Source organism: Sturnira hondurensis, unplaced genomic scaffold, assembly GCF_014824575.4.
Source record: "Sturnira hondurensis isolate 20B ecotype Veracruz unplaced genomic scaffold, ASM1482457v3 Scaffold0016663, whole genome shotgun sequence".
NCBI classification, from domain to species: Eukaryota; Metazoa; Chordata; class Mammalia; order Chiroptera; family Phyllostomidae; genus Sturnira; species Sturnira hondurensis.
The window spans coordinates 10,639,827-10,652,058 of NW_028089294.1; the positions used below are offsets into that span (position 1 = coordinate 10,639,827).

At 44.2% G+C, this 12,232-nt stretch overlaps 1 protein-coding gene across 7 annotated transcripts in view; it reads right to left on the reverse strand.

Annotated features, from left to right (window-relative positions):
• The window catches only part of RASGRP3 (RAS guanyl releasing protein 3), a 106,855-nt gene that overhangs the window by 18,886 nt on the left and 75,737 nt on the right, over positions 1-12,232 (reverse strand). For all 7 annotated transcript variants that reach the window (XM_037066584.1, XM_037066589.1, XM_037066582.1 and 4 more), the window contains 2 exons: positions 11,043-11,318; positions 3,762-3,839 (listed from right to left, as the gene is read on the reverse strand). In XM_037066584.1, coding sequence (XP_036922479.1) covers positions 3,762-3,839; positions 11,043-11,318 — 354 coding nt within the window. The remainder of the gene's footprint in view (positions 1-3,761; positions 3,840-11,042; positions 11,319-12,232) is intronic.

Genomic DNA, 12,232 nt, shown 5'->3' on the forward strand with positions numbered 1-12,232 from the left:
CCTGACAGGGGAGCGGCCAAGAGTGCTGTTTACTTTGGATGCTCTCCCTGGGGCCCTGCCTAATGTAAATGTTTGGGCTGCTGTACGCACGCAAACCGGTGTCAACAGGTGTTTTCTTTATTTGATGCTAAATTAGGAATAAACATTTTTGCGAGAGGAATTGAGGAGCCACTGTACTAATTTAAGCCCTTAAAATTCTGTGAGGTGGGTGTTGCTGGCATCCAAAAGGACCCCAAATTATCTGCCACCCGGATAGGGCCACGTTCACAAACGTCTGCACACATTAGGGCGCTTTCTACCAAGATTTCCATTTTGCTGGAGGGGCAGATAGAATGCTTCCCAGATAAGGTCAAGTTAAAGGAGTTCGAGCACTTATCACGTGAAATGTTAGAGGGACTTATCTAAGAAATAGAAGATCAAAAACGCTGAATAGTAAAATGCCAACAAACTCATAATTATCAACAACTGAACCTAAAACACCAAAAACAAACACTAAGCAGGCAACTAGAACAGGAACCGAATTAGAGAAATGGAGATCACCTGGAGGGTTATCAGTGGGGAAGGGAAGGGGGGAGAGTGGGGGAAAAGGGACAGGGAATAAGAAGCATGATTGGTAGGCATAACACAGACAGGGACATTAAGAACAGTGTAGGGAATGGAGAAGCCAAAGAACTTATACTACAGCCCATGGACATGAACTAACATGGGGGGATGCTAGAGGGGGGGGCGTGCAGGACAGAGAGGGGATAAGGGGGAGAAGAAATTGGGACATCTGTTATAGCATAATCAATCAAATATACTAAATATTTTTTAAAATACAGTTCCATTTTGCTGAAATGATGAAGGGTAAACCTATGGTTCCCAAAATATACAGCAAGGTACCCTGCCCAGAGCACCTCAGAGAACTTAGGGAGGCACCAAAAATATTGCAGACTTCCAGGGGAAATGCAGCAATAGCCGGTATTTGTCAGACCCGCATAAACTGCCAGCCTGAAGTAGCTCACCAGCCACCCATCAGATAGTGCTACATTTCTTTTAATGATGTCATATATTTCTGAAGCAAAAAATTCATGTGGAACAAGAAATAAGGTTGGCAGTATCCAATCCAATTCCAAGATTTAAGAAATTGTCCAGTGCTGCCCTGACTGGTGTGCTTCAGTGGACAAAACGTCAGCATGTGAACCTAAGGGTCTCCGGTTTGATCCCTGTCAGGGCACACGCCTGGGTTGCGGGCCAAGTCCCCAGTTGGGGGAGTGCAAGAGGCAACCGATTCATGTTTCTCTCACACATCAGTGTTTCTCTCTCTCTCTTTCTCCTTCCTTTCCCCTCTCTCTCTGAAAATAAATAATAAAACCTTCATTATTATTTATTATTTCTATCTATCTATCTATTTATTTATCTCAAAAATGAAATTGCCCAGTGCCTAATAAGCACACACATGTATTAGTAACTGTGGTTATTTAATAATGAAATAGAGAATATTTTAATTTCAACACATCTGTATTATTTTTTTCATTTGGGTACTAAGTTGTTAGAACATAAATATTTATGATGTTGTTTGGACTTAAACTATTTTGTAAGAGAGACTGTTGAGTATTTTGTTTGACCTCCGGATCATGTGAAAACTCTGAGACAGAAAGTAAAACATGAAGCACTAGTGAGGCAGTTTATGGGAACTACTGTGAACACGCTATAAAAAGTTCGCAGTGGGACTGACCGTTTAGGTGAGGTCGGCCGGCACCAAAGGTAAGCACACTGAAGCTACAGGCCCTGGACAATGTAATCCTGATTGCCCCTTGCTCCCCGGTGATAGGCACACGGCAGACACTGAGCCCCATATAACACGGCATCCACGAAGACAAGAGACAGGAGGAGGTTGTGAGATGTGTTTCAGAGACTCACAGGATTTTAGCACTTGAGAGGGGCTTTCAAAGTTTGCATTTTTACAAAAAAAAAATAAGATGACTTTTCTGTTTTTGCCAAACTTCCCTAATTGGGAAAAATTTATCCTGAAAATAAACTTAAGTAAATCTAAAGAGTGCAGATCAGGCAAGTGTGCTAAAATGGTCGAGCCGACCCTGCTCCCACAAGGGGGTGTGGGAAAGTGACGGGCAATGCTCTGCAGAGGACACAGGTGTTGCAGACAGGCTTAAGGCCAAATCCCAGTTCTCCCACTTCCTGGAGACCTATGCCCACCAGACTCAGTTTCCTTAACAGAGCTAATGAGGTAACATAATGATGCCCTGCCAGGCATGCATTGACTAACAAATAGCAATGAAGGTATCTAGTTACAGGTAAAGGAAGCTGTCCGATGTGGAAATGCCCTGTGCACATGTGCAACATAGCCAACCACGCCACGGCCAGTTTCACCTCATCGAAGCTCTCCAATGAGGGCAGAGCTTACAAATTGCTTTCCTTTCCCCCTCCAATAGCTTTGCCTTTTTCTCTAGCTCTCTCTTAGTCATGATAACTTTCAAGAGTCTGGGTCTCCACTCTTCCCTTTGTCTCTGCTCTATGTTCCCACACTGCTCCCTTCTGTCCCCATTCTGAGGACTGGCAGGAGGTGAACTCGCTGATGGAACCACCACACTCACTATTTTAAGAACAGATGCTACCAGGTCAGCTGACTCAGACTCGTGCTCCTGCCCTCCCGGTGCCAGAGAATGGCACTCAGGGTCATTCTGCCTCTTGCTGTCTCATGGTGCAGAATCCTGGTAAGTGTTAACAGAGGGACAGACCTAGGGTCTAGAGTTGCTGGCAATGTGCCACAGAGCTCAGCTGACGGGGAGATAAGCATAGACTTTTGTAAAAAAACTGATCTCACGATATGAGCATAAGAAGCAAACATAGACACTTTTTCCTTCAACATGCACACCTCACCCTCCTTGTAAATTTCAAATTCATGCAGGTATTTTTTTTGTTACTGCAAAATATACCTAAGATATAGTACACTTGCAGAGAGTACTTAGTGTACACTTGCACTTAGTACACTAAGATATAGTAAACTGATGAGCAGTGCGTATTCGGGAATGCATTCCCCTCAGTCTCATTACATAATGTTTCTTTAATAAAGAGTCAGCCATGGATTAAGTAAGACACTATCTCATGTAATATTAAAATTCCTAGCTGGATCAATCATTAGTAGAGAAATTTATGAATTGTGATCAGGGTCTTTAAAATTTATTAAATCTAATTTTATGTTAAATAGTATTTTTTAAAGAGGCTGGAAAGGTCAGGGGTGCCCAACCTGTGGCCCACAGGCCACATGTGGCTTAGGGTGGCTGTGAATGCGGCCCTACGCAAAATCGTAAGTTTACTGAAAAAATTCTGAGATTTCTTTTTTTGCGATTATATGTCGCAATGTATTTAATAGGTGGCCAAAGACAATTCTTTTTCTTCCAGCGTGGCCCAGAGACACCAAAAGTTTGGACACCCCTGGGTGATCTCTAACGTGAAGATGAGTTACAGTTCTTTTTTTTTTTTTGGTCCTATATGTAGGCAAGTTTTCAGAGACAACACAACCCATAGAAGAGCCATAGTAAAATACAGTAATTGCAAGGGATATTCTTCTCTATTAGTCTATGCAAAGAAATAATTCTCTAACTGCCAGGGCTAAGCTGTTTCATTGCTAAAAAGGGAATAATACAGATTTTTCAAATTGTCAATCTTTAGGTCACAAAAGCACCACCACAACAGCCAATTACTGTAAATGACGAACGACAGGGTTTGGGGCTGATCCTCGGAGAAAAAACGGTACCTACCGATTTAGAATTTCTAGGCTCCAGCACCAGTGACAGTTTATAAATATCATCTTCTGTGTGATAGAGGTCCAGTGAAAGCTACAACAAATTAGAACGGATCAATAATTACGTTGGCTCGTATTTATTTATTTACTTGAACTGATGACACACTCTCCAAACTGAATGTGTTAGCCAATGTCTGATAATGTGAGTGAAGGCAGAACGGTACAAAGATGGCAAACAGAGGTGGAAAATGAAATGAAGGAGAGAAAAAGTTAGACCTCCTGAAGTCACCAGCATCAACAAGACCACTGACTCAATTCCTCAGTAATACCCGTCGAGCAGCTTCTAAGTACTGAGCCCTGAGCTAGAGGTAAGGCATCCCCAATATCAAAAAGCAGCAGCAAATGCGTGGTGGCGTAAGAGCTGTGAATGTAACCAATTCTTTCTTAGAGGGTTGATTGAAGAACAGGAGAAATGACTAAGTTTCCATTATTTTTAAAGCATTGTGCTAAGTCTTGGTGATGTAAAAACGTATAAAAGCATTCCTACCCTCAAGGGCCTGCCAGTTTACTGGAATAAATAGGAACAATCATTCAGGGAGGCAGAGGGAAGCATGAGGGAGGGGTTCGGAGTTGGGGGGATCTGAGTTCAAATGCTGAGCCTGCCACCAGTTAGCTCTGTGACCTTGACTCAAGTGTTTCCTCCGGAGAATTGTCTTCCACATCTGTAAAATGGGCATCATCATAAAAGTCCCTACTGAACTGGATTTTTATCAGGATCAAATGGAATAATGCATGTAAAGTGCCTCACAGAGGACCTGGGACATGGTAGAATCTAAGAAATGTAATTTAGTATTGTTAATGTCATTGCTATTAATATAGCTATTATTGCTAATATTATCATTCTGTGTGGCAACCACTGAAGACAGAAATGATCAGGACTGATTCATACAGCAACTTAAATGACTTGAGACCTACTGGGCTGACATGGACACAGAAAGAGGGAGAGAAAGATCAGGGTAGGCAAGGACAATGATGAATGACATGGAGAAAACCTGAAACGCACAGTCCCATTCACCTGAAACAGGAGAGTCATGAGCCTTAAAATAAGCCTGGAAAATTCTCACCCATGCCCTTCAATGTTAGGACACTCGACGAATCACCCCATTTCATCAACATTGAAGATAATCAAATGCCTGTTCTTTCTTCGATCACCGAGACATGGAAAACTTTCTCCAACATATTTTGCCTAAAAATAACAGCTTAATGTGTATGGGTGTGGAGTGATGGGGAGAGAAAGGAGGAGGAAGAAGAAATCCAGAAGCAAAAAAATGTCTTTCAAGGATTTATCTTGTTCTTCCGGCGTGGCCCAGAGACACCAAAAGTTTGGACACCCCTGGGGGATCTCCAACATGAAGATGAGTTACAGTTCTTTTTTTTTTGGAAGGGGGTCCTATATGTAGGTGAGGTTGACATTAAAAAATAAAAAACAATTTGACATTATAAACTGTCATTTTTCATTCATTCATTCGGTCAACAACTATTTCTCAATCACTTAATATGTGCCAGGGACCATTCTAGTCGTTGTTCTAGCTACTAAATACATTTAAATGAAGGATTTCATATACCAGCCATGACTGGTGTGGTTCAGTGGGTTGGGTGCCATCCCAGGAACCAAAAAAGGTTGCTGGTTCAATTCCCAGTCAGGGCACATGCCTGGGTTGCAGGCCAGGTCCCCAGTTGGGGGTTTGAGAGAGGCAACCAATCAATATTTCTCTCCCTCTCCTTCTCCCTACCTTTCCCTCTGTCTAAAAATAAATAAAATCTTTAAAAAAAGAATTTCATATATCAGGTCATGCATTGCTTTATCTAGACTTCGTAACTTCAAGGTTTTTCCTGAACATAATAGAAAATTGACTTTCCTATAGACTTGCCCCAGCATGGTTTCCGATCACGAAAGTCCGGCTCCCAGAGGGTGTGCCCTGTACCCAACTTCACCTGAACAGCAGCCACTCTTACCTCTATGGGCTTTGCCCTTTGTGGAGGGAACCATTCCCGTCACAAACTAATGCCTTAAGAAACCAGCCATTATATAAAAGAGTTCAGTGGGATACCTGAAAGGGATTTTTTTTTTCAAGAGGACATTCAATAGTTTACTGATTACACGTGATAATGGATGATCCACAAGCCTCATTCCCATCTATAATTTTACCTGGTACCATAATTCAATTTAGATACATTGCACAGGATGGGCCAACCATCTTTAATAACCCAGAAAATTTCATGACTCAACTTGGGTGATCCCGAAAGGAATATTTTGATGGCGATGTTGATGTAACAATGTCTTATTTGAAAAACAGGTCTTTGCCGATGTAATTGACTTGGGGGGCAGTTCTTGTTAGGTAGACAACAAGGAACATTTGTGTTAATGAGTGGAATCTGACCATGGATCTCTGGGACAGGGGAGCAATAGGCAATGGTGTGGTCTCTGATGAATGGGGCCCTGCCACAACAGAGCTGGGGCAAACTGTTGTCAGTGCGACAATTGTCGTCTTCTGATTGGCTAAAAGAAGTCAAAAACCTGAAATTTTATATGACTATCCCAATTTTTGAACGCTGGCACTAGTCACAAAAAATTTATAATTCTATGTGAGCCCAATAAAACACACCTGCCGAGGGCAGGTGCTCACCAGTCGGTCAGTTCCACACGAGGAGACTCTGCCAGTCCCTAAGCCTCATGAAAGCAGGCAGTGCACCTGGCTCTTCCACCTCTGGCGTCACTGTCACAGCCTGCTGCCTTCTACTGCAGATGCTCCATACGTGGAAGGGAAACCGAGCGACACCTTCCTTCTGAATTGTTGTGAAGAGTTATACAGTCAATAACATTGCAGTGACTATGTATGGTGCCTGCTGGGTACTGGAAATATCAGGGGGAACACTTTGCAAAGTATATGACTATTTAAACACTACACTGTACACCCGAAACTAACACAAAATAATATTGAATGCAAACTGTCATTTTACAAAATAAATTAAATAATTAAACTATTTTTTTAAGAAGAGTTCATCTGGACTTTGATGAGCACGTTCCTGTCCTCCTGACTCGGCCTGTAAGGACTGGCACCAGCATCTCCCAGAGTCAACAGCAGTACCAGACATCCAACCAGAAATGCAAGTAAGCCACTCACTACAGAGGGGAGGTCACAGGAAAAGTCACAGGACCTCCTCGTGTATGTTCCTACGTGAAATAGGCAGATATTTGAGCCCATGATGGAAATGTTTTGATTTCCTCTCAGTGTTTGCTCTCCATCTATCAGTGCTGCTGGGAACCTGGGCAAGTTGTCAACCTGCTTGAGTCGCAGTCTCCTGATCTGTAAAGTGGGACTGGTAAATAATAGCTCCCTCCTAGGTCTGTGGCGAAGATTAAATGAGCTAATGTGTGTCCCGTGGGGTTTGTTCAGAGGGTCACATGACGAGGACGGCAGGGTTGGGTTTCTAGTCAGTGCAGCAGCCAGCACCACCGGGCTCGTCAATGAACAGGGGGCCATGCTCTGGGTCCCCCCACCCTGTCCACGCTCTGCTTTCCCAGTCACAATCCCACTTGCTCTTTGTGAGCTCCTCTGGGCTTTACGGCCCTGCACAAAATGACCTGTCCGACCTCCTATCTCCTTTTTGTAATACAGGCAGCTCACCAATGGGATTTCAAGCATATTTGCTGGTGTCTCACATCTTTCAATTGGGTTGTTTCTGAAAAAATGTTCTCAGTTGCTGTTCCAAATTGCTGCATTTACACCCAAGCCTACTGGCAAAGGTGGCTTGTGGATTCCTTGCAGACATTACCACCTGTGTGGCCTGGAGTGGGGAATTGTCACAGAAAACACACTTGGTCATCACACTATCTCCACTCCCCATTTTTGCAGTTATTCTTCTATTTTTTTATGAGACTGTAAAAAAATACAGGGGCTTTCCAGTTATTTGCATATACTCAAAATGGTAAAAGTAACTGATAGATCTAAAAATATCATGAAAAGAATCAGATCATTTTGTATGCATGAACCAAGGAGCTTTCAAAGCTCCTGGTATGTGACTTGGGATCACAATTTTTTAAAAATTGTCTTCTCCAGATCCTTCCTGAAGAGAATGATCTGTACCACAACAGGTCATTGGCGAGGGCCTCCTCCCTACGTGTGCACGGGGCCAGTCAAGGGCTGGAGGGACGGTGACAAAACTGGTTCATGTGGCCCCTGCCCTCACAGCTTTTGTTCTGCAAGCACATCCTTCTGCATACAGCCATGAAGGAGGAGAGAGAGATGACTTAATTTTTACAGGCGCAAAACAAAATAAATGCCAACAGTATTGCCACGTTACAGAGTATTTGTCTGAGAAAGAGAGAGAGAGGGAGAGAGACCCAAGCTGGGATTTAAAGCTTTGCCATTTACTAGCCTTTTGTCATTTACAAATCTGCTTCTTCGTTAGTAAAATAGGAAGGGTCAGGGGTGATGTTACACTCTCCGTCCGGCCCAGGCGCTACATTACAGAGTGCCTGTGAGAATCTACCAAGAAAATGTACGTGAAAAGTGCTGTGAGAACTGTAATCAATTATCACAGTAAGTTCATGCATCACTCTGCAGCCTGGTGCACCGAGTAGGCATTTGGTAATTGTTGATTAGTTCAAGACTTTTCATTTTCTATCTTCCAGGGCTCTCAATCATATGTCGGCCATGCAAACAGTCACTTCAGGCAGAAACTTAATCTAGAGTCTCAGGGCAAAATGAATCACCCTTTAAATGATGGTCTTACAGACATCCTTGCATACATTTGGGTCACTGCAGTGAATCCTGCAGTTTTACTCCCACCAGTTTTACTCCCACACACTGTAGGTGTGTCATGAAATGCCAGCTGGGCTCTAGCAGACACCTCATGGGAACATCCTTGATCCTCATTCTGGGGAGGTTAATCTGCCTGTGGCCAAGAAGAATGAATGTAAATCCCAGTGCATTGGACTTTCTCCTTGGTTGTGAAGAGAGAGGAAGCATCTTTGCTTTAAACAGAAACTGGCCTGGTGACCTGTGTTCATATAAAGGACGATGCTGTCCTAATGAGTCTCCGGGGGCTGCAATCACATTGACACTTGGTTCCTTATTCTCAAGATTCCACCATTCTTCACACCTAGGGTCCTAGAAGTTTAGAGCTGGAAGAGACCTCACAATGAGCCCCAAATCCTTTTGGAAAAATCCAAGGTCAAGGCTTGTTAGTAAGGAGACAAAGTTAGTAATTGTGGAGGCGGGGCTCAAAGTGAGATCTTCCTTCTAGGTAGGAGCTTGCCGCCACACAGTGCTAGGTGACACAGCCATTACTAATCATCGTGTGTGGTGGCATCTAGAGTTTCCTTCCATGTGAGACAGAGAGAATGGGCTGGCACCTTTCCCTTTTTTCTTTTCTTCCCAGCAAGAGGAGTTCTTTCTTAGCTTTTATTTCTGTAGTTCAGAGTGTCGATTTGCATCCCAAAAGTTTCATTCACACATCCTTCAACATTTCTCTAAAGACCTATACTGATGTTGCTTGCTGCACGTATAACTCAGAAATCATTTCCCTACTCCATCACTATCTCTGGTCAGGGTAAGGAATTATCTTGTGTCACCCTCTGCTCTGTGACCTTCTCCTCCACACCGTGAAGGCCGCCTGGCCATGGACATGTGAAACTAGGCTGCTCTGCAGACATCACCTGTGTTTGTGGGTTTGTAGTCTCTTTCAAGCTGCCAGTCCGGGCACTTATTCATGGAAACAGATTTACATGGCAAATGATTAATGAATACAGGTGCCTGGATTATTGCAAGGTTTCCCCCACCCCCAATAGAGAATGTTTGTGTGTTTATTGCTTGTCACATAAACTTGGCCCCAAGAGATTCGTGTTTCTGTGTGTTGGCTACTTCTGCTTTATACTAAGGGTGTAGATGGCGTCATTTTGTACACGGAGGGTCTCTCTCCTTTGGTAAATAGTTACATGCTCTAGGAACAGTTAGTTAGTGGGAAGGACTAGGAACCACACTCGATTCCAGTGTGACGGGCCTGGGGGAGATAGGCTCCAGGAGTTTCAGATAGGGTGCTGTTTTTATTTTCCAGGGTCATGAAAGGAAAGGGGTCAATTCAGTGTGGCAGCCAAGTCTCCGGTGCTATAAACCTAAACAGGGAAGCTGCTTCTCCGCTTGTTAAGCGAGGGCGAGGGAATCTGGTTCTGCTTCAGCCCCCTGACCAAGAGGTAGCCAATGGGACAAGTTATCTTCCATACACTTGTTGTGTCTAAAGGTGCTAGGATCTGCACACCAGCTAAAGGTGTGTGTCACAACTGCCCCAAAATATGAATGATAGGCAAACTTCTGTCTGACCTCCATCCTTCCTAAGTACAGCATTTAATTCACCTATTGAGCACCTAAATAGGCCACGTTTTGTGAGAGGTGCTGGGCATGTGATGTATAAGTCAGGTAACAGAAAGAAAAAAATCTCCTGCCCAGTGACATTTCCTACAGTAAGAAGGCACGGAGTGCAAAGGCAACACATGTGACGGATGCACCTAGTGCTTTGGAGGGGAACAGAGAATGCTCCAGAAAGACAGAAGCTTTTGAATTGGGGCCAGTCCCAGGGGTGGGGAGGTGAGAGATTTTCCAAGAAAGTGCAAGACCAGGAAGCAGAAGGCAGCAGTTGGTGGTGCAAAGTAGAAGAAGTCCACTGACCCTCAAAGGCAGCTGTGATGTGGGACCGGGCGATGACCAGCAAGGCCAGCTGGAGGGTCAGAAAGTGAGTCCTAAAAGGCCTCCGTGCCAGGCTAGGCACTGAGTCCCGGGGTGTGGAGAGGCTGGGGGTGAGGGACAGATCACAACGGGGGCCCTTGCGCCACTCCGGGCCTCCACAACAGCCATGCAGTGAAGATGAAGAGAAGCAGATGAGTTGAGGACATACAGGAGGAGGTGATTAATTACAAGAGTGTGATGAGGAGAGTAAGGGACCGGAGACAGCTCTGGAGGGCCTCTCTAAGAACTTTAGAAACTGGAGCTGCAGGGGTGAAAACTGGGCTCCTCAAAGCAAAGGGACATTTCTTTGCTCTAACATTAGAGTCTTAAGTCACATGGTTATGGGTATGGGGTCCCCTCCCCACAGCCTTTGAGATTTCTCCTCACCTACTGACCCTGAATGCAGGCCCCTCCCTATGCCCCCATGAACTGCAGGCACGGATCCTTTTGCATTGCCTGGGACATGAGGTGCAGAAGAATCGTGGGCACAAACCCCAGTCCCTGGGACTCACCGTAAGCAGGTTGATCAAGTCCATGTTGGGCTCTAAGTGGTGGGAGGCGTTCTGCAGGGAGACTAGTTCACTCAGGGTGACGGAGAGCTGGTGCATTTTCACAATGTTCACTTTGTTCTCCTCCGTCCAGTCTGGGAAAATGACATGGACTGCTATCAAGTCTTTCAAGTGCACGCCAAGGATGGGGATTTTGAAGCCATCGCAGTCGGCAAAGGCCTTGCGGTAATTGCAGTAATTGCCGTTGGAGGAGACGAGCTCTGTCATTTCATTCCAGTTCTGGGAACAGATGAAAAAGAAGAATTTTCAGACAGCCGCCCCATCTGCCCACCCCCAAGCCTGCCATGTGTGTGTCTAGGAAATTCCTCGGCTACTGAGAGAAGTATCAGTTGCACTAATGTTGTTGCAAGGAAATATTGAACAGGAAAAAGAAAGAAACATGTACTAGGCCTGGCTATGGGTTAGACAGCCTGTTCCATTCTGGTATGGCTCACAAATAGCCCACACCTCTGCCTAACTAATATCAGGTGTATTTAAGTATTTTGCAATTAATGAAACCGTTACAGTCCACAAATACATGCATATATTGTATTATATTTAAGTATGTAGTGTATTAAAATGCCCTAGTTATTCCAAGAGAGTTGCATTGGAGGTATTTCTTGAAGGTTAATCTGGGACACTATGGGGTAGGAAAAGTCACCCTGAGGTGTTGAGACAGCTGTGGTTTTGATCTCTGCCACTAACTGGAGGGTGAACTTGAGTAAGTCACTTCACTTTGTAGGGCCTCAGTTTCCTTTTCTATCAGAAAGAGGAGTTCAAATAAGTAATTTTCTAAGACACACGGGTGGTTCCAAGCCTCTTTGAGCCTCTGTAGAATTCATATTCTTCTTGACATTTAAAATGTGTCTTGCTCTTTACTTGAAATTCAGTACAAAGCTAAAGGAAAACGAAACCCATACTGAACCCCATTATACTTGGAAGGAGTGCAGTGTTTGAGGTCAAACAGCAATGCTTCTGTGGTTTACATCCTCCTGTTTATATGGACACGTTATTGGTGGCTGCCTAACAGCAACCAGACCTTCCGAATAGACCCTAATTTTGATCAGTCTACTCTTTCCTGAAGCAGCCCATATAACTCAGATGGAGCTGTTCCCATCCCTACGTCCAAGAATGGGTTCTGATTTCCCATCATC